This window comes from Panthera onca, chromosome D4, assembly GCF_046562875.1.
Source record: "Panthera onca isolate mPanOnc1 chromosome D4, mPanOnc1 haplotype 2, whole genome shotgun sequence".
Classification (NCBI taxonomy): domain Eukaryota; kingdom Metazoa; phylum Chordata; class Mammalia; order Carnivora; family Felidae; genus Panthera; species Panthera onca.
Genome location: NC_138351.1, coordinates 90,285,730 through 90,308,423, shown reverse-complemented (window position 1 = coordinate 90,308,423; position 22,694 = coordinate 90,285,730). Strand labels below are relative to the sequence as shown.

The 22,694-nt window shown below is 50.3% G+C and overlaps 1 protein-coding gene across 7 annotated transcripts in view; it reads left to right on the top strand.

Annotated features, from left to right (window-relative positions):
* The window catches only part of MED27 (mediator complex subunit 27), a 201,438-nt gene that overhangs the window by 152,302 nt on the left and 26,442 nt on the right, over positions 1-22,694 (top strand). For 5 of the 7 annotated variants that reach the window (XM_060608295.3, XM_081790966.1, XM_081790968.1 and 2 more), the window contains one exon: positions 16,905-17,012. The exons of the other annotated variants lie outside the window; for them this stretch is intronic. In XM_060608295.3, the coding sequence (XP_060464278.1) occupies positions 16,905-17,012 (108 nt within the window). The remainder of the gene's footprint in view (positions 1-16,904; positions 17,013-22,694) is intronic. 7 annotated transcript variants of the gene reach the window in all.

The window sequence follows — 22,694 nt, the reverse complement described above, 5'->3', positions numbered from 1 at the left end:
TTTAATTCACCAAAGACGGACTTGAGCACTGCCCGTGTTAGGCACCTCACCAATATTCGGAGAATCACTGGGGCCCCTGGGGCCTGTTGGAAATGTCAGTTTCAACCCAGAGCTAATGGGGTGAAGCGGGGTTGGGCATCTGATCTAGAAGGAGTTCGGTGGGACTCACACCTTGAGAGACCCACTCCCTGCTGCCTGGTGAAAAGACAGACTACAGGAGAGACAACACAACTGGACCATCGAGGAAGGGGTGAGATTTGGGTGAGCCGACCGAAAAGCTTTCCACGCAGGGAGAACTAAAAATCAGACGTGAGACTTGTCTTGTGATGCTTGAACCGTATGCCCCTGCCACCGCCGTGAACATAATTCTAATCACTGCGCCATTTAACGTGCCTACCGTGTGCTTCTCTGTTTGGCCCTTCAGTCTAGGAATGCTTATTGATTTTTCACACCAACCCCTCAGTGCAGGGGGGCAATACCGCCATTCTACAGATAAGAACACTGAGACCCGGAAGGTTAAATAACTTGTTCAAGGTCACATTAAGTGCTGGAGCTGGGTGGGGTTCGAACCAAGATGCAAGAAACTTCAAAGTCCTGATCTTTCTGTCACTCTCCCCTACTGCCCGTGAAAAGGTTCCAGGGATTCAAGGAAACGCAAGAGGTTCCCAGTACATGCAGGTAACTGGCAGAAATAAATTGAAATGAGTCAGGTTTTCTTTAAAGCTTCTTAGAAGAATGATGGTTCTGACAACATTTAATTTGGGTAGGAAATGCTTTCTGAATATACTCCTGACTTTCCTGGTTCTATTTTCTTCTTTCACACAGGCTTTATCAAATGATTGTTTTGTTGATAAATTTAGTGTGCAGTTGAGACTTATATGTAGATTGTACCTTCCCTCAAAGGGAGAGAGGATTTTATAGTTTCCATTCATTCTCATTAAAATCGGAACATTTGCATCTTAACTTTTACATCTTGTTCCAGGAATTTTAAGCAGTCTGATTGTATGAAAGTGGGTCGTATTAATTGCAAATGGGCCAGACATCTGTTCACTAACACGGAATGATTTTTTTTTAGCTCTGTTTTGTTTTTATATATGATCTACCAGAGCGATTAAGTGAGGGCTGTCGGTGATGCTGTTTGAAGACTAGGATTTTCAGAGACTTACCGTGTAACCATAAAAATAAATTTCAGAGTGAATCTTTGAAAGTTCTTGAGCTGGGAGTAATTAAATGTGTTAGAGCTGATGGCTTTTTACCCACAGTCTATTGGGAGCCGTTTTCCATCCTTGGAGGCTCTGTTGGTCTGCTGCTCGAGAGCCCAGCTCCAGTGGGGTCCAGGCTCTGGGGGAAGTGGGGGAGGGGCAGCACCGATGTCTTGTGTCTGCTCCCAGGGAGGGAAGGAGGAAAGGTGTGTGTCTCAGTGGAGGAACAGGATCCAGGCTTGCTGGTGGCTGGTTGAATAGGCGAGTTATTTGTTTCCTGATAGTGCATTTCTTGGAATACTAACTCTTAAGGAAATTGACATGTGCCGTAAGTTTAGGAAGTACTAACTGGTTCATCAAAGGTAGACAGAAGGTTGCTTTTGTTAACTTTCAAAATAAAAGTTGTTTTACCGGCACAAATGGGTTTATTCGGGAATAGCGGAGAATTGCAATTGGGGACATGCAAGCTGGGGCAAAACCACCGGCCAGTGCAACAAAGAACGGAGAGGAGCGTTATCTTATGAGAAGGAGGAGGGGCGCTGGGAGAGGCTGTCCTGAACGGAAGTTCGCTGGAGATTGGCAGGAGTTCAGGGTGACGGCGGTTTCTCACTGGCCGAGTGCTGGGGTGGTGGATCTCTCGTGGGAGATGTCTCTCGTGGGAAATGTCTCTCACGGAAGATACAGGGTCCATCCTTCCCTGTTGGGCCTGTGATCACTATGCTCTTCTGGTAAGGATGCCTCTGCTGGGGTCTCTGATTGACGATTCTTCCTGTGACTAATGTTGAGTAGTACGGCTCTCCCTTCTGGCCACCTGAGTCTGCTTTCACGATCTCCCTTGATTCATTTCACACTTTATCGCAGTCCTTTTCAGAACGTTTAATATGCTTGCGCATACCACGAATCTTCCAAGTGAAGGAGAAGGTATGCACCGTTTCCCCGACATGTTTGACCGCGGACCCCTCTCCAGGGAATACACTTTGGGAAATGTTGTCATGGTGAACTTCCCAAGTATTCTTTCTCTTGGAGGAACCGAAGAACCTAGTTGAGGCTGTCTTAGTCACTCAGTGTGATGTCCAGTCTCGCTTCTGCAGGGAGGTTGCCGCAGCCACGTTGCCACTCTGGACCTTTCGGGGCCTGGCTTTTCTCAGAGTTGTGGGTCCCAAGCCAGGGTGCCAGTGGGGAAGCTGGGGGCTCTGTGCGCCCATGCGCGTCTGTACCTGGCAAGGAAAAGAAAGTGATGCGTGGTTCAGCATCAGTGATTAGGGAGGGACAACATTTGTAAAAGATAAAAAGAATTCTGGAGTGAGTGACATTTTTCCAGTTTCCTGACCCTGCTCTGGCGCCTGCTACCTAGAGGGCTTCAAGTCAATATTTGTCGTATGAATAAATTGTTAGGTGCCCTGAGGCCTCTGCAGAAAAGATCGAATGTTGATGGGCCATCATATTCTGTTTCAGTTTAGGTGCCAAACGTATAGAATCTTCCACACCTTCTGAAATCAAAGACGAAAGCACAATAACTTCTATTTCTGCAAATAACAGATGTCCTTTTCATACAGAAAGACCCACAGTGTCCTGCCTTGCCACAGAGCAAACGTTCCCGGGCATTATTATTCCAGGAGTGGGAGTAGATTTTAACCAATTGATCCAAACCTTTGCTGCATGTCTCTCGGACCCAGTGACAGCCAACGAACGTAGTGGGTGACGTCTGCTACCATGGAACCGAGCAAAGCTAGTTGACTCACAAGCCGGGGTGAGGCTGCAGTTTGAACCTATGGCCTTGACCTCCTTAACTTCAGGCCTCCGAAGCACCAACATCACGATAATGGCGCAGTACCTGTCTTCCTGCCGAAATCCCTCTCCTGGTGCAGAGCTGCAATGTTTTCCCCGCCTGCTGCAGAACAGGGCTTGTTACCCAAAGGAAGGATCACTTGCTCACCCTTAATATGGAGAAATCATTTAGAGCACTTAATTTGTGTTGACTCTTTATTGGTGCACTATTGCAATTAAGTTAGATTAATGAAAGGTAAATTTCAGTCTATACATGAAAAAAAATCTCTTGTAAAGATCCTAATTAGTATGTGTGTTTATTTAGCCTCTCATGGTTTAATTGCATCCCGTCCTGCTATTTACAAACAGGCATCATTAAAGAATAATGAGCATGTGAAGAGCATTAACGCTAGTGCAGATGAGGTAAGGGGAGGTTGGTCTGGGTGGGGGGGGCGGGTACGGATGGGAAGTCTGCTGGTTTGCGTTACTTCGAATGGATGGAGGGTGCAGAATGCCCCCACCCCCGGAGCCAGGCCACACGGGGAGGACAGAGCAGACCTGTGCCAGGAGCCAGCTCGTCCTTTGGCCACAGAGGGTCGGGCTGCTTCTGATTTGTTCTGCGGTGTCCCCTGTACTGGCGAGCACGGACTGGCACGGTCGTCTTGTGACCTCAGCTGGCGGCGCTCAGGCGGAGGCTTTCTTCTCAGCCCTGCCATGCGGGACACCTGCACCTCGGATCGGCAAGGGTTCCCCGGGATGCCAGAAAAGCCTAAAAAGCCCCAACCGTGTGACGTTCCGCATGGAGTAGCCTTTTTCTTTTTCTTTAATGAGCAAACGTAAAGTCAGTTGAGAAGTCGGCTTATACATCCCTGGCACCCCAATATCTCATCCCAGTTTTACGTAATTTGCAGTTGTTCTTGGAGTTACAAAGCAATCTTCACTTCTTTAGGTGGATGTGGGATCATTTATATTCTTTTCCAACCTGGCTTAAGGCTGAAAAACCTGAGATTCCAAACGGGACAGCAGTACAGCAGAAGGAAAAGAGAACACCCCCCACCCAAGATCCTGAAATAACAGTACGTTTCGTCGTTTCTTACAAGACTCTCTGATTTGGGGCATAAAAGAAACGTTTCTCATTACTGAGAAACCAAGTATAGGTGTAGAGGCAGTAAATCTGAGGAGGAGGAACAGCATAGCACCCTGGTTGCCTAATGCTTGCAGGAATAAGGCTTCAAAATACCAGTGCCTCGGTTTCCCTTTATGTTCTGGTTATCCTGGTAAACAGTTTTGTGAATGTGTTCTATATAAATGCAAATTGCTACTACTCAAACTATATTAACACCTTAGATTTCTCTAGGGATTCTTGGGCGAGTGGAAGTCCAGGGCTCAATTTATTTAAAATTGGGTTATAGAAATTCACAGTTTTCACTACATTTTATGTTTTTCTTCAGACAAACTGCAGTTTAATTTTAAGCTACCCTAAATAGAGCCCCTGCCCCAACAGAAAAAAGTTTGTCGGTATTCTAACTACCGTATGTATTTAAGGGCACAGCTAGCTGCCTTATCAAACAGAAGGACCATCCAGGCTTGTGTGGATGTGTCTTTTGTTGTTGTTAACTTGCAACTGTTCCATTTTCAGCCCTCAGAACTGTGGGGCATATTTTCCCATTCATATTAATTGGATTTTAAAGTGACCTTGTCCCTGTATTGATTTGAATTAAAATTTCCTACATCAAGGTCAAGTTGGCACACATCCTACAGTCGAAATATTAAAAAGCCAAGTACGGTCTAACAGGGTATCGACACAAGAAGTAGAGATGTAACGGGGCCAAGTTTGCCACAGAGGGCACCGTGGGTACCATTCTCAGGCAGGTGACAAGCGGCAGATCTGGCCAGGGACCACCTTCGCCTGGGCTTAATCTGCCTCATCAGAGGGAGAGCCCCTGTGTCAGTTCCCAGTCCTGCCTCCCCGGGGAAGAGCGTCCCTGAGCACTTCAGAGCCCAGATCGTGCCGCTCGGGTGTGTGGGTTATGACGTTTCGGCTCCTGCGAATTTACACGGGCTTCCTTGAGAACCAGCGGCTCTTACGCTCGTTCGTGAACTTGAGCTGTGAATCCTAATCTCCAGACTGCCCATCAAGCACCTCTCCATTTAGATATTTCAGAAGTACCGTAAGCTTGACAAAAAAGAAGTGGTTTTCCCCTCTTCTTCCTCATTTCGTCTCAATAAAGAGCAAAACTGTCAACCTGGTGCTCCAGCCAGAAACCTAGACTTTTCCTTAGCCTCTAGCTGCCTCTTTCTCACCTCGCGTCCAGTCTCTGGCACCTCGTGTCCGCTCTGTCCTGAATCCGTCGGCTTCTCACCATCTCTACTGGCATCGCCCCCGCTCAGAGTCCCTGCCTTCCTTCTCTCGATGCTTCCGTGAAGCAGCCAGGGGCGTGTTTTGTAAAAGCACACAGCACACTTGTCATTCCTCTGCTGAAAACCCTGCAGTGGCTTCCCATTTCTCCCAGACTAACAGCAGAGGCCTTACCAGAGCCTCAGGGGCTCCTTGTGGCCAACCTGGCCTACCTCTACCCAGCACATGCCACCTTCTCACCCGCCCCACCGCTCCCAGGACGCCCAGTCTTCCCCCGCTCCGGCCTTCACACAGGCTCCTCCCCCAGCCCGGGCTGCTGCGCCCCAGCACTGACGAGCTTGGTTTCTGCCCCAGCACCGGGCGAGCTTGGTTTCTGCCGAACTTGAACCACCCCCTTGTCTTTGTCGCCCCGTGCGGTGAAATGGTCTTACATTTGTTTGCTGTCTGCCCAGAGCTGCCCCCACGAAGAATGTCCATTCGTGAGACGTTGTGTCATTCACTCCATCTCTAAGCCTTAGAACATGTGGCACATAGTGGGTGTTCGTTGAATAAATATTTGAGCGAACTGAACGATCTGATGTAAATGTCGCTTTTTTCACACGTAGGTGTTACCCAAATCTCTCTTTAAGCTGCCCCCCTTTTCTTCGTTTCCTTCAAAACCTTTTGCAGATCGTGTTCCTTTCTTTATACTAATGTGTTGCCTGTCACTCTATAACGTGTGTTTCTTTATCTCTGTGTACTCGAGGCCTGGCCTGCACACAATCCCTATTTAACAAAGAACCGTTGGGCGGAAGGAGGGCGGGAGGAAGGGAAGAGCAAGGCATTTGTGGTCCACGGCAGCTCTGGGTCGCGGCATGTGTCTGTCTGTCCTTCTGCCCCGCTCCTTCCTCACCCCTTCACCCCTTCCCTCTCTTCCCACACGGCCTCCTTCTCGTGCTGGTGCCGTGCTTCTTCCCGCTCGTCTCCGCGTTCTGCAGTCCGAATTCTAGAAGGAGGCAGTCCCATTGGCCTGGCCGGGCTGGACAGAGCCTTCCCTTCCAGGGCCCCGTATGGGGTCACCCGCGGGCCAGTTCTGCCGCTGGGCCCCCCGCCTCCAGTGAAGGAAGCAGGTCGGCTCGTGAGCTGGAACGATGCGTGCAGGGGCCTCCCTGCCGGCGTGTTCAGTACAGGGTATGCAGGAAACATGCGTGTCGTTGAAGACTCCCCTTCACATCTGGTAGGAGAAGCTCGCCATGGTCAGTGTGTTCGAGAACACGGTGGTCAGCTTCTCCTCTCGGCAGCTAACCTGAACCCCACTGCAGGCACGTGAATCTTTCCGGAACTGGGGTCCCCAGTTTTCATGCCGGCCGTGCGTTAGTACCCCTCCTCTTTCCCAGAAGAGCTGTTAGGACGTAGTTGAAGATACAGTTTATAAATTAAAGCGAGTTAAGTTTTATTTTTGACGATTTGGGGAATTTTTCATAACGCTGCAAGGGGAGCCCACAGGTAGCTGGAAACCCAGATCGGGATGGACAGTCCACCTGTGTTCACTCTGGTTTTTAACCCCGTGTGTGAATTTGTGTTGTTTTGATGGGATCGCCAAGGGTGCAGGGGTAGGAAGATGGTGAGGAAATTTACAGTTAGTGTGTGAAAGAGGAAGTTGTTTCCTAGGCCATCCCTGTCCTGAAACCTTTTGATGAGGCTTGTCAAATGCATCCGTGCTCTCTGGCACAGTCCCCTCTGTCCAGGGCAGGTCTAAGCCTAGAAGAGAGGCAGGGGTTCAGGAGGATCAGGTACCCGAACATTAACATGGGTGCTCTTAGCAAATGAGTCGGAGTCATTCATCAACAGCGTAAGCCACTAATGCAAAATAGCCTCCTCTTCTCAGGCAGGGTGTTTAGTAATTAACACCCTAACTTACACGTAACTTACACCACGTAACAAGGGCCGGTGGTGACCTGCCCCCCCTCGGGACCTGATACCACTGGCTCTCCCGTTCTCATAAAGGTTCCACGTTAGAGGTGACACAGCCAGAGCTCCCCTGGGCTGGTTTTCCCAGGGCCACCCTGCTCTGTACGTGGCAGAGGCAGAATTTGAACTTGGGCCTCTCCCTCCGTGACCAGGGCGCCAGCGGGGTAGCCCAGCCTGACCACTGCTGGAGTACTTGCCGTGTGTTAATCCCAGTGCTGGGCACTGCACGTGTCTGGGGTAACTTCTCTCACAACAGCCTTATCCTGGGTGCACAGGTGAGAAAATGGGGGCTTCACAGGCCCGGGAACTTGTCCCAGATCATGCAGCCGGGAAGGGGCAGAGCTAACATCTGAACTCAGGTCTCTTTCTCCCAGAGTCCATAAACCGAACCGCCATGCCCTCGTGCCTTGCTGGCCAGTTGATTTTCTGACTTGTTGGGAGACAGGTTCTGGAGTAGGGAAAGCAGAACTCCCGGCTCGGGGCATTGAGGACTCTGTCTCAAGTCTGGGCTGTACCTGGGGGTTACTTTCCAGTTTCGTTTTTCCTTTCTTCTCTTGCATTTCATCGCGTTGCGTTGATCATCGGAGGTATAATTGATCCAACCCTTTGAGCAAGAGGAGTGACCTTCAGCCTGGAAGAACATCCATCTTGTCTCTGACAGTCCCTCACTTTGACCCCTTAGTTTCCAAGTCACATAGCCCATTTTCTTTTTACGGTTCGATTACTGTCCATCTCACCGCAGTGCTGGTGGCCCCCCCTTCCAGGCCACTGCCAGCCGGTCTGTCTCCTACACCTCAGCTTTGCCGGAGTTTCCGCCTTTCAGGGCTGGTCTGTCTCCACTTCCTCGTAGCTGTATCCCGTTTTAGCATTTTCCTAGAAGGAAGCAACAGCCACTTTCCCACTGCTCCTCTTAGTTTCCAGTCCTGCCGCGGCTTCTCGAAGCCGGCTGTCGGGAGAACAGTTGGCCCGATGTGAGTGTCGGGACCACACATACCTAGCGGCTATGCAGAAGTCAGAGCGCTAAGTTTTGGTTAAAAACCACTAAATTTAGAGGAAACAGGTGCTTTAATAGGGTCTTGTATAGATGGGGTCCAGAGTGTGGGTATAAAGCCACTTGTGAGGGAAAGCAGGGGTCATCTGAAGCAAGGTTTTGAGCCACTTACCAGAGTCCCAGAGAAGACGGCCGGGTGGCTGCAGGATTAGATGAAGCGAGGCTCTGTGGTCGCCATTTCTTGTGATTTAGGGAGACCGGTCGTGGGCTAGGCGTGGGAGGGGGGCAGCGAGAGGCATGCTTCTGGCCCTGCACAGAAAAGCAGTGAACTTGGACTCCGATCTTTCGAGACCTCAGCTTCCTTCTATTAAGAATGACGGTAAGACACCTAGCCGGGCTGCACCCCAGGGTTCTTTGGCACATCTCTGTCCTTGTTCTGGAGTCAAGTGGTAAGGCTTCAGTCCGCGGGGGAAGACCTCCAGGAGACAGGGAGAAGACTGGGTGGCACTGGACGTTTGTTCCAGGCCACGTCTAAGAACATCTCTTGGAGGAATGTTCCGTGAAATACCATTTGGGGATTGCTCGTCTATACAACCAGCCCCGCTTGTCAAAACGTGTGCTAAATCGGACAGATGCCAGACCAAGCACTTTCTGATTGTGCCAGACAGCCTAGTGATGGAGCACCCCCCCTCCCCGAAATTCTTCCTACGCTGTGAGCCCCACGTGCTGTGGCACTTATGTACCCTGAAATTATTTCAGGCACACGCTGGTTTTATCACCTCCTTCAAGGCAGGAGCCATATTCGACACTCCTTAACCTTCTTTAAAAATGGGGGGAGTTGAGGGGCGCCTGGGTGGCTTGGCTTGGTCGGTTGAGAGTCCAACTTCGCCTCAGGTCATGGTCTCATGGCTCATGGATTCAAGCCCCGCGTGGGGCTCCATGCTGACAGCTCGGAGCCTGGAGCCTGCTTCGGATTCTGTCGCCTCTCTCTCCGCCCCTCCCCTGCTCATGCTCTGTCTCTCTCTCTCTCTCTCTCCCTCAAAAATAAATAAAGATTTTTTAAAAATTAAAAAATAAAATGGGGGAGTTGAAGAAGGCCACGCGCGTGGCTCAGTCAGTTAAGCATCCGACTCTTGATCTCAGGGTCGTGAGTTCAAGGCCTGCGTTGGGCTCGGCAATGGGCATGAAGCCCACTTACAAAAAAAAATGGGGGAGTTGAGAAAACTGATTTTTTTAAATCCTTTCCAGTGCTAAGGTTACACGATTGACTCTGTGTCCTCGCCCAGGACGTGTAGGTATTCGGTACATGTTTACCGAAACCATTCACTTTTTATCCTTTTCTTTCTTTGGAATTAATACCAAGAGGAAGGTTCTTAATAACACCATACTGAAAGATAATTCCTTCTGAGCCTGTGTAGAGATGCCTCTGTGGCTCTCCCTCCCTCCCCATCCCCACCCTTCTAACCACACTTTGATGGACATCACTTAAAGCACAGCAGACGTCAGTTAAAGTACAAATTAACATATTAAGGGGTCTGCTTAACATATTTGACTTTTCCCGTGGTTATACTTGGAAAATGACATTTGACGATGACTATATGGTTGGCTTCTCTCCTTCCCTCCGACCCCCCTGCTCAGCCATGTGGCCTTTGTCTGAATGACAGAGATCATGCTACCCCCTTCACCTCCCACACGCATGCTTTATGCTTGCTCAGGGATGCCGGATCCGGTCCCGGGCTCCCCGTGCAAATGAGCTTTGTGGTCCACTCACCTCCCCTGTATCCTAAACACAGATGCTGTTCAGTTTCAAAGTGCCTTTCCCTCTGCACACGCCCCAGGGGAATAAGCTTTTAGGCGATCAGTTTCTCTCAACTTCTAAGCTCACGTGGTCTGCCAGTATAGACAACATCTCAGCTACCAGATTTGGTAAGTTTGTGGTAGGCAACAGTCGGCGGCAGAACGCAACTAAGTGTTTTTGCTGTTATCCTCAACTTTCCTCCGCTTCCCCTTATCTTGCGACTCGCCTTGCCATCGTGAACTAGAAATTCTCTTGCTGGGCTACGCGCCTTGGTAGGCAACCGCGGTGAGACCCCATAGGGAAGACCACCGACGCGGCCCCAGCTGCCCAGAGCACAGCTAGCCTGACGAGGGACGAGGCCGTGGCAGCATGTCTAAAGGCGCCTCCTTGGAAGGGCAGCGAGCGGCTGGGAGGCCCACTGGCTTCCTCAGACTCCTCACAGCTTGCCATTTGAACCCTCATGGGGACGGACACAGGAGTAGTGAGTGAGCTCTCCGGAAGTGTGCTGCTCGGCGTAGAAGAAGTGTTACCTTGGTAACGGCAAACCCGCTTCATTACCAGATGGCATTAGCTTTATTTGCGGGTATTCCCGGCAGTTGCCAGCAACCAGCCCGTAGCCCCGGTCGCCGGGCGTGTCGCCTGTGACCGTGGCCGGCGTTGGCTACGCTGTAGAACCCTGTCCGTGGGCTGCTACGCGACGCCTTGCTGTATCAGTCTGCCGGAACTGCAAGGTCATTACAGCCTGGTGCATCCAGTTACCTTCTACGCTAGAGCAGTCTAGACAGGCGAGGAGGTGAATCCTTGCAGACTGACGTGAGGGCCGGGAAGCCCGTTAGAGAACGTTCGTTAAGCACCATCTCGGTGGAGCTGCAGAGGCTCCCGCAGCCCTGTCCACCACACCGCACTCAGGAGAAACAACGCCGAGCGCCGTCTCGTGCTGTCGTGTGCCACAGCGGTAGCCACGTGTTTCACGTGGACCGACTCGTTTGATTTCCTCTCGGGCCCTCCGACTTCCGCAGCTGAGCAAACAGGCAGGAGAGATTGTTTGCCTTCCCCTCGATCACACCGCCCGGTGGCAGACGTGGGAAGGAAGCCCAGTGCACTTGACCTGCACACTAAATGGCCTCTTTTGGGTGTCAGCAGGGTCTGTCTAGATCAGCCCACGTGACAGCTTCATTCACATCTTCCGCTAAACTGCCCTGACCCTGGCCCTGACTCGGCAGCCGCTCATCGGAAGGCACATTGTCGGTCGGACCTCAGGGCCCAGCCCGACCGTCACCCCTTCTCTGCAGCTTCCCTTTAGCCCCAGGTGTGATGGCAGAAGAAGGTAGATTAACGCCAGTGCCAAGTTCGCTGAACTGGAGGCGGCACCCGTCGTGGATCCGGCTTTGACGTTAACCGGCTTCAAGCGATCTCGCCTCTGCCAAGTCCAGGCGAGGGCTTGGGCCGAGTAGCGACAGCTGCCCCTGGGAGGCACCCTGTGCCGGGCCTGTTGTGCAGCTTTCTCGGCGCACCGACTCCTCACTGCCACCCCGAGGTGGGGCTGTCGTCGTCTCCCCTGGGTTGGAGGAAACTGACCTTCAGAGAAGGTAGGTGACCAGGCTTCCCAGCAGCAGAGCTGCGACCCGAGTGCACCCGATTCCAGGGCCTCACTCTCAGGCTTCAAAGTCGCATACGTAGTTTCGTTATGACCACGTTAAAAATTCAGAAAGCCATAAATCAATGCATATTCAACCTAGATGAACACCAGGGTCCTTTCTGGCTTTCTAAAAAATAAGCATGGGTAGACTTCATAGAGCTTTACCGGTTTGAGAGATCATAAAGTTGTCCACAAACCGCTAGAGCCCAGTATAGGCACAAGCTGTGGGGGTGTTCGCTGTCTAAACGATTACAGGCTAAGGGAGAAGTGGACAGGAAAATACTGAGCTGATTCATATTCATAAAATGGAAAAGAAAAATTTTAACCGGTCAAAATTATCTGCCTCTCTTGCCCTGATGGTGGTCGTGAAATGCCATTTCCCACGGAAAAGTAGGACTCTTGGAGGAAACGGCTGACTCATGAGCTCGGGCAGGAATTGTAACAAGACAAGCCTGGAATGCCCTGTACCAGAAAGCAAGGCACAGAGACTAGAGTGTGCCGGAAGGACTCAACCAGGGAGATGCCCCCTGGCCACAGACAGGACGGTGTGAGCATCAGTAAGACTGTGAGGCTAATAATCGCATCAGATACAGATACATCAAATACGTTTCAGTCCACGAGTTTATAATGATGTTGGGTGGAAAACTGAGCCGTCTACACGGGAAGGAAACTAGTGAATTGATGCGTTGTTTCAAAAACTGGTAAATAAAGGGAAAGAACGGAGCATTTATCCTGCCTCTCCTCCTGCGTAATAAACTCAACCACTGAGTAGCCGAATCGTAGATGAGGGGAGGTTTCTCTTTATAAAAGTGTTCCAGCTGATAAATGAAGACGGAATGGTCACCCTGGTGTGTGGCCAGCACAGACCCCTGGTGAATTAATGGGTCAGCAGCTGCCAGCATCACCTACCGAGACACCCAAGCTTGCTTGCCTCCTGTTGGTAGACGGTGACACCGCCTGTGAACTCGTGGAGCCAAAAGAAATCACGCTGAATCTCCTCTCCTGCCAGTTTACAGGAAGTACAGAGTGAGGAGGAACGTGTAAAATACACCATGGGGGCACCATCAGCAAAATCCAGACTGTGGAGAACTCTATAGAAAAAAAACTGACCCAGTTTCTTCAACAAATAAAAGGGGACGGGGTGGGGGAGGGGGGCAGGGTGGCGATGGGGAACCTTTAGGCGAGCCTTATGAGACGTGTCAGCCCGTCACATGGTGTGGACCGTATTCAGATCCTGGTACAAGCAAACGTTCTTAAGAGTGGCATCTACGAGACCGTTGAAAATTTGAGCCCTGACCACTTCAGTTTTGATAATATTGGGAGAATTCTTGTTGATTGGGATGGGGGATGGCATCATAATCTTGTGCGTTTTGCTTTGTTTTGTTTTGTGCGCCCTTATGCTTTAGAGCCACAGAAGGAAAATGTTTACAGATGAAACAATGTCACCGCTGTTACCTGTTTCAAAATAACGCAGGAAAAGGGCAAAGTAGGTGGGGGTAGCGGTGAAACGGGGTTTTCCAGGAGCTGTAACTGTCGAACTGTGGGTCTGTGGAGGTTCTTTAGTTTATTTCACTTACCTTTGTATATGTGTTTAAATCTTCCATAATAAATGGGTTAAAGAAATTAAGGGGCGCCTGGGGGGCTCAGTCCTTTGAGCGTCTGACTTCGGTTCAGATCACGATTGCACGGTTCGTGAGTTGGAGCCCCACATCGGGCTCGCTGCTGTCGGGGGCTGCTCTGGATCCCCCGTCTCTCCCCGCTCTGCTCCTCCCCCACTCGCGCTCTCTCTCCCTCTCTCCGGAGCAAATAAACATAAAAACAATAATAATAATAACTAAGTTGCTCCCTCCAGAAGGGGGTGGTTTTGCTTTTGTTTTGATTTAATGGCACCTGTTACTGGCAAGACAGGAGTGAAATAGTTGCATTCGTACCTTTCTGGCTGGCATAACCCTTGTGGTTCACGGTTGGCTGGCAGATTGTATCAGAAGCCTTAAAATAGTTGTCCTGTTGGCCCCAGTAATTACAGTTCTGCAGATCTTCAGGAAATAATCCCAGACGCAACGAAGATAGTGAACAAAAATGCACATTGTAGCGGCACCTGGGTGGCTTAGTTGGTTAAGTGTCCGACTTCGGCTCAGGTCATGTTCTCGCAGTTCGTGGGTTCAAGCCCCGCATCGAGCTGTCAACACAGATCCCGCTTCAGATCCTCTGTCCCCTTCTGTCTCTGCCTGTCCCCCACTCATGCTCTCTCAATCTCTCTTTCTCTCGAAAATAAACATCACAAAAACAAAAGTGCACATGGTAGGCATGTTTATATTAGGGAAAACTTAGAAGCAACTCACGTCCGGCAGTAGGAGAATGGTTAAAGAAATTATAAATAGACCCACTAAGTGGAATGCTATGCAGCCACCATTTTTGGAGACTGCACGGCGATGTGTAACGGGTGCCGATGTCAGAATTTTATATAAAAATGTGATTTGAAATTATGTATGTGGTTTCAATTACAACCGTGTCAAAAATTCAGAAACAGTAGCTCTTTCTTTCCTCCGGTTTTATTCCAAAGTAATCGATTTACACCACTGTGTAAGTTTGATGCGAAACGATTACCACAGGAGGCTCGGCGAACATCCATCTTCTGGAATAGAAGTACCAGAAAGAAGAGGAAAAAGGGAGAGACTTCTCCCCGTAAAGAGAACTTGTAGGATTTGCTCTGGAAACTGCTAGCTGAGGTCATCGTGGGTGATGTTACCTGTAGCGTAACTGGACCGTTGTGCCCTTTGCTCGCCTGCTGCCCTGCCCTCCGTCTCTGGCAGCCACAGGTCTGGCCTCTCTTTCTGTGGAGTCCATGGATCTTGGGTGGTAAAAAGGTTGAAAGGAAATACCCCCCCCCCCCCCCGAATGTTAACAGTTTAGAAGGGCAGACTGTGAGTGATTATTTTCTGCCTCTTTACTCCAATTTTCGATTTTCTATAGCAAGCTTATTTATTCGTTAACTTTTTAGTATTTGTTAGGTTTAAAGTATCAAAAGTCACTCTTCAAAACAACAAAAAAAGTTTTCCATTTAAATATCTAGTGTTTTTAGTGTGTGTTCTCTTTGAATTCCATCTTAAGAAGCCTGAGAAATGACAGAGGCAGTTTATCGGTTAAAGTCAGCTAGACTTTGGTTTTTTTAAGGAAACAATTGCTTAGTTATCTCTGCTTATTAGCAAAGGGCGGTTGAAAACGGTGGCCCTGTTGGGAAAGGTGTGTTGGATTTCCACTGCAGGCCAGTGAGCGGCTGTTCATTCCAGTGTTTATGATTACAAAACCATTAATTTGATTCTTTTCTTTCCTCCCCCCCCCCCCCCCACTAGAGTGCATGTAAACTAGAGAGAGTCATTGCTCCTACCTTGGTGGTTTATTGACATCCTTAAATAGTGATTTCCAGGGATACAGGAAGTGGCCCATGAAATGCTACGTGGTATACAACATTTGAAAGTACTATACAGAAACGAGACGTTTTTATGAACACTCTCTCAAACGTGAATAAGGCTATCCTATCTTTTTCTTACACTGTTTATAATCCTGGGCCATTTTAAACATACAAAAATAGAGAGCTCCTCTCAGCACTTAGAAGTTACTGAAGGAACCGGATACTAGGAACGTTCGCTGCCCCTCCAGGACTAGTCGGGGAAAGAGGAGGGCTTTTGCTGTGGACGGTCGGTTAGAAGCTGTGGAGAACAGGGAAATAAGGAGAGGACGGCTGAGGGCGGCATCCACAGAAACAGAGTGCATGTTAGCTCGTGGAGTTAGGATTGGGGCAGGCGGGGGGAGAGGCGGGGGGCGGGGGGCGCCCGGGGGGCTCAGTCAGTTAAGCATCCGCCTTCGGCTCAGGTCACGATCTCGCGGTCCGTGAGTTCGAGCCCCGCGTCGGGCCGCGTGCTGACGGCTCAGAGCCCGGAGCCTGCTTCGGATTCTGGGTCTCCCTCTCTCTGCCCCTCCCCCACTTGTGCTCTGTCTCTCTCTGTCTCTCAAATAAAGGTAAAAAAAAAAAAAGGATTGGGACAGGGGGGTCTTGTGGGGTCCATCCTCTGATTCTGGAGCCTCATCAAACCACCCAGACCGTGGGCCTGGGATGGGTCGTGTTGCAAGTACGCCTCTAGGGTCTCATGTAGGAAATGAACACGAGGCTTAGCAGAGCATTGGCAGAGTCACGTGAGCCCCTGAAAGCAAGGAAGGTGCCGCTCCTAGTCTTAGTGCCCAGCCCGTCCCAGCAAGCGCGGCGGGTTACTTCTTCCCTGGCGTTACAGGAAACTGCGTGTTTTTTTAGGTGTGTGGGTTTTCTTTTTTATCCACAGTACGTGCTTCGTTTCTAACAGAGTGAAAGCGCTTAATGGATTTCCAGGATCGTGTCCCTTTTTGGAGACAAAATTCAGCTACTTTCCATTTACCTCCAGAACTTACTTGGTATTGTGTCTCCGGCTACTACCAGCTATTATAAATAGATCGCTGAGCCAGGCGGGCATCTGGCACCTGCCTTTCATCTCTCTGTTGTCGTCCCTACATAATCCTTGTGCGTACGTGGGGCCACGAAATAACAGGCAAACAAATGTGTTTACCAGATCCTGGGATGCCAGAATCATAGACAGCCTTCGAACAGGATCATCTTAAGATAGAACCAAATATTAAGCGTCCGACTTCAGCCAGGTCACGATCTCACGGTCCGTGAGTTCGAGCCCCGCGTCAGGCTCTGGGCTGATGGCTTGGAGCCTGGAGCCTGTTTCCGATTCTGTGTCTCCTTCTCTCTCTGCCCTTCCCCCGTTCATGCTCTGTCTCTCTCTGTCCCAAAAATAAATAAAAAACGTTGAAAAAAAAATTAAAAAAAAAAAAAAAGAACCAAATAGAAGGACATTTTATTTTATCCGTCAAGTAGTAAACATACGGAACTTATCTTGAGATTTAGAAGCCAAAAATGTGAATAAATTCGGCATAGGTGGATACATGGGGCCCCGTCCATCCTGAAGCAACTGCGGGAGGGCCTTGTTCTCAGGGCTAGTTCGTGAACGTTTGAGGATGTCTTCCCTCAGAAGGCCCTCCGGCACGTCTCTGTGGAACAAGAGGGAGGGGGGACCCTTTCGTGTTCACATCGTCTTGCCCCGCTTCCTGCATTCGCGTGTTCAAGTGTAAGCTCTCATGCCCACCTGCACGTGTTTTGACAGGTGACCTTGGGAAAGGTGTTGAAAGTGATTGTCGTCATGCGGAGCCTGTTCATTGATCGAACAATAGTTAAGGGATATAATGAAAATGTCTACACGGAAGATGGCAAGGTAAGCGTTCTGGAGTCTTCTGTTCGGTTTCCCTTCATTTCCCGTATCCCAGAGCAGATGTAGTCCGGTCCCAGATGAATGACATTAGACGCCAGCAGTCATAGCCGAAATGATCAGCCAGCGTAGTTTATCAGTGGGAAGATGAACGTTGCACAGAAAAACATCTCTCTCTCTCCCCCTGCATTTTTCATCATGCTTCTGCTTGTTCCTTTAAGCCTGATGCCCTTAGTTGAATTTCTAATTTATCACCTTAGACCCCAGTTGCCTCATTAAATGTGTCTTCTGAGGAAATGGATTTCTTTTTTTTTTTTTTTTTTCTCTTTTTTTTTTTTTCCTTTTTGCCTAGTAGTGCAAGCACATCAATAGCCCAGGGTTGGGCATTTTCGGCATCTTGCTTTTCCTAGAACCATGAGGAAACTTCGAGTTAGTTTGACACACAGCCTGCTTCTGATCTTTTTCCACGAAACTAACGAGGGGCCCTGAGGAAGTCGCGTATCCACGGCAGTATCTAGGGAACACAGTAATTGAAAAAAGAGAAGTTATTTCCATGGGTGATTTGTTTCATAGACAGTTCACCCGTGTGAACCCCTAATTTCTCTCGACTGCACACTGTCCATATGGCTGTATAGCAAGCATCAGAGGATGCTAATGGGAGCTGACAGCCTTCGTTTGTGTTTGCTTCCGAAACGTAATGAGCACTGCTCCACCTGAGATGCCCACCCGGACACACCCTGCCCACTTCTTTGCACTAAGCCTCTGTCTGCCCCTCTCTCCTGAGCTCTCCCTTTGCTTCGCGAATCCCCGTAAAAATTCTAAAGTTTGTTATGGTGCTAGCCCTGCCCCGTCCGACAGCCACATTATAATGAGGACAGAACGTTCTTCAAAAAGTGGCAAAGGTAGCTTAGCACATACCAGTGTGTTGCACAAGAGCTGTGTTTTGAACAAGTGACCCCACATTTCCACGTCCCACTCAAGTGTTGTCGACGAGGGAAGCTGCTCTCACTTCGGGGACTCTGCCAAGTTCTCGGATGTCTCCCCATTGAAAACAAAGCATTCCTCGAGGGGAGGTTTCTTGTTTCTCTTTCGGAAACACCAGAGTGACTCTTTAGAGCAGGTATGGAGAATAATGTGCGTCATCGGGGCGGGCGTGTGTATGATTTGTGATCCTGTGTACGATTCGTGGACTCTGGCGGCCGTTCTGACGAGCAGCTCCAAACTGGTTAGCCTCCGCAGAAGCAGCCCCGGGGCAGCACGTACCCTGGCCAGGAGCCCCCGCATCACTGCTCCTGGCCATTGAGAGTTGTGGTTCTCGTTGCCTTTGTCCGAGGTTCACGACTCCGTAGTCACGGCTGGTGTGAAACGCAGCCCTTGCCGTCCAGGGTCTCACAGGTGCACTGGGGACAGAAGGCTAGAAACCTAGAAAGCTAAGCAGCGGTAGCGACCATGTGATAAGAGATCCAGACTCAAGAGAGGAAGGAAACATTCTCTGATGTTAGATTCTGAGGAGTGAGGTTTTACCTGCTTTGCCTGATCCCTTTCACGTGGCATTTAACTGCCCCGTTCCGGAAGTGTCCTAAATAAGACCCGGAACGCACTTGGCACTTTGCCACCTAGTCCGTACTCGGTAGGTAACTAACGTCATTCTTACTCTGCACCTAAACAAGGGACTTAGAAAACAGTCGCGAATGTACATCTCTAGGATTTCTCTCTGGTCGCTCCTCTTCAGGGGCTTCCGACCGTCCCCCCACGCCGTGGTTTTGTGTGTCAGCCCACGAGGATCGCTCGCGACCTGTGTCTAGGTGGGACCTCTCCTCCCCGGGTGCACCTCACATTCAGCCTGTCACGCTTCCTCCCGAAACTTGGTTTCCCACTGCTGTTAATCGTACCCCACCTAACCACTGAAACCGTCCCCTCCCTCAAATCTAGTGGATTCTGGCGATTCTCCCGCTTAAATCTCTCCCAAGTTGGGCCCCCGCCTGTCCTTCCGGGTTCTCATCTCTCAACGGAGAGAGTGCACTGGCCTCCTCGTGCCTTGACTCCAGTCTTATTTCCCTCCCACGGCCTGTCCTTCACTTGGCTTCCAGAGTGGTCTTCCCAGGATACACAGCCAAGCACATGACTCCTTTGCACCACCCCGCATTGCCCAAAACAGACGGGAAAGTAGACTAGTAATAGGTGTTGGACACGAAGCAGGCCACAGTCAAAATGTCTGAGAAACACAGGGTTAGGGAAGGGTCAGTAGGTGTTTTGACCGTAGAAATTCTTAGAAGCTTTAGTTTGCTGAGTGTCTTACGAATCTCCCTAGAGGAGGACATAGTGTGTGATGTTTTCCCAACTTATTTGAACCCCAAATTCATCGTTTCTCCCTTTAATCTCAGAGTACATTGTGACAGTGGCGTTGAGCAGCAATGCTTCTGAAAACCCTGGCTTCTAGAATAAAATCCAAGCTCCTTAGCAATGCATAGAAATGTCGAGTGATGCGGCCCCTGCCTTCGTGACCTCGCCTGCCGTCCGTCTCCATATGCAAGCTTCATCTTCCAGCCTTTGGTGCCGCTTGGGGCTCCCACGACTCTGTCGCCCGTCTGCACGCTCTGTGCCCTTGGCCTGGGATGCTTTCTCCCCCTTGTCCACCTGACAGACTCACTCTGCCCTTCACACTGACCTCCTGCCATCCTCTTTCTCTTCCTGTCCCCATTTTCCCAGGAGCCTCTTGTGCGAGCATGGGCTCTGGAGACACAGGCCCAGGTGTGCGTCCGAACGCAGCACAGGCTAGCTTCCTCGTGAACACGCCCGTAGCGTTTAGAACGGTCTTTGTCCAGGATTAGAACTAGCACCTCCTGGTTATTTGTTTACGTTTCTATCTTGCAATTGATAGAAACACCAAGAGGATTCCATATGTTGACCTTCTAGGACACGTGTCCTGCTGAGCAAACTTGGCCCACGGGGGTAATAGAGTCCTAGGTTCTAAGTCAGACTCGTTCAGCAGATGAGGAGACTGAGCCCCGGAATGGTACAGCGACTTGCCCGCGGTCACACCACGCCAGGCCTCAGACCCCGTCTGCCAGGAGCACCTCAAGGGGCCCGACTGTGTCCTGTGACTCTGTCCCGGGGCTGTGCCTCGGTGACCGGAGAGCCGGAGAAGCCCGGTAACATATGGGAAGGGATAGCCGGAGAAGCCCACGCGGGATGTGAAAATGCTTCAGCGGGGATGGAAAAGTGGCGAACCAAACATCACAACAGGACCCAAAGAAGCAGCAGGGAGTGAAGTCATAAGTAAATTAGAAAATGAAGGAGGTACACACACGTGTGCACATGGCACGTGTCTTCCTGATGAGAGATTAGCGTGGGCTCCCTGCTCATCAGGACCCCGAGTGTGTGTCTGGGAAGCTGAATTCAGCTATGATTCACATCACAGATGCGATACTGGAGGCCTCTCGCCGCGTTTTACAGCTGCGCACATCGGCCCAAGTGGTCAGCAGGGACCCTAACACTGGGGAGAGCGAGATCGAGAGGACCGAGTCGCTGGTGCTTTTAAAGGTACATTCACCTCATCTGGCCGAGATGCCCTCAAACGGCTGGTCTGCCCGGAATCGAATCCTAGCCAATTTGATTAGCCCCTTCTTTTTTTCAGAGCACTTTACAAAACCATGCAGACGTTATTAGCGTTCTATTTTCAGTACTGATGCTGGTGGATGTGAATCTATATATATATTTATATACACGTAAGCATTAGGGTAATTAATGTGTGGAAATGTCTCGCCTACCCCAAACAAAATGTAACCTTTGGAAGGAGCCGTGGGAGCTTGGGGTGTGGTCCGCAAGAACAGATTGCTGCCTGCAGTTTTGCTGTTCCAAACCTGCAGCCCTGCGTTTGCTGAGCTGGTGCCTGGGTGCTGGCCTGGGGGTAATCTGCTGCAGTCGCAGCACAGCCACTGATACGGTGGGTGTGGCTTGGAAAGCCACCGACTTGCTGGGGCCTGAACCTCTGCGACCGCAGCAGGTCTGTGTCCCCCAGACCCCAAGCAGCCCGCACGTCCTGAAAAGTTTAATTGTCCCTTTTGTTGCAATAGTGGCCCAGCGCCACCCTCTACACGCCCCCCCCCCCCCCCCCCCCACCGCCCTCATTTCCAGACCGGGCAGGTTTTTTCCCATCAGAATCCCTGCAAGGCTGTCACTTTGCATTTTGCAGTAACCACCGGCCACCACTGCCCTAATCGGTCTGCCTCTTTACCTGGGATGCGTATTTTTGATATCAAGCTCCTGTACACTCATTCCTCTAATAAAATACAAAAATGCTTTTAAAACTTACCAACCCGCTACTCACGGTAACCAGGGAGGAGCGGAGAGCCATGACTCAGCATGTTAAAAGGCAGATTTAAGTTGAATACCTGGCCATTGTCCTGATTTTACACCCGTCAGACTTAACTGAAGAAATAGAAGTGTCTCGGTTGAATTTATCTTATTAGGGGATTTAGGTTATGTTAATGCTATAGCTTCATTAATTACCCCATATCAATAAAAAAGGCAGCTTTTAGCCTCCTAGCGAAAGAGAGGGAGAGAAATAGTAGTATCAAAGGGAACCTTCAAAGACAGCCAGAGCTGTCTCCAGGGTGATTTCTGATCCCTGCATTCTTCCCACTTCAAAGTGGGGTGTGTGCGTGGCGGGGGGGGGGGGGGGGGGGGGGGTCGAGCGGGCTGGGGAAGCTGGAATCTGATTTCTCTAATAAGTGTTGGCATCGGCCCCGTTTGATATTAGATGCAGGGAACATTTTGATTTGTTATAGCCTTTGAAATTGTTCAGACGACCTTCAGAAAAACGGCCTCTTGTTGCTTATGGGGGAAGGGGGGAAGCCGGGGAAGGGGATCCGGTGTAATTCGCATGCAGAGGGTACCCCGGAGTTGTGCTTTCAGCAGTTTTTGGCAACAAACGTCTGTCCTGATGGCAAGTGAAAAGTTGAGCGGCAGACCTGTACCGCCACTCTCTTTGGGAAGACTTGCCCCCCTCTGTATTCTCCGGGGAAGAGTGGGCACATTAAGAAGGGGACCACGTAGAAGCTGATGGTTTGGAAAACCGGGACAGTCACGGAGAAGTGTAGGACCGCTGCTGGCCTGTGGCCCTCCACCCCCCCCCCCAGACTCATCAAGCTTTAAAAGTTGGAAGACCCTCCTGAGGCTTCCTACGTTTTCTTTGGAATTGTCCATTTTAGATAATTTATAGTATCTTGTACTGTTTTTTTGGAAATGAAGAATTGGTAACTTCCCGATAAGCTGCCAGAAGTTTTCACTTCAGTGGCGATGACTGTCACACGAGCAGGCCTCGAAGCAGACTTGTCCTACTGAACTTCGCAAGAGTGTGCCCCCCGCCCCCCGCAACAGCCACGACAGCTCAGGGGTGCTAGCAGTCGGCACTCCTGGATTCTAGCGGATAGGCGGTCCTCCAGGTTGACAGCTGGGCCTCTGGGGGCAGGCCTGGTTTTGAATTTTCCACCACATACTCATTGTGTGGTGTTGGGCGGGTTACTTAACTTCTGTGAGCCTCAGTTTCCTCCTCTGTGAGTCGGGAATGGTTTTATCATCCTCGTCCGGAACTCTGGAAGCATTTAGAAAGGTCACGCAGGTATCGTGCGGACCAAATGCATGGTCCTTCGCGAATGGCATCTGCCCTCACTGGGTGTGCTAGAG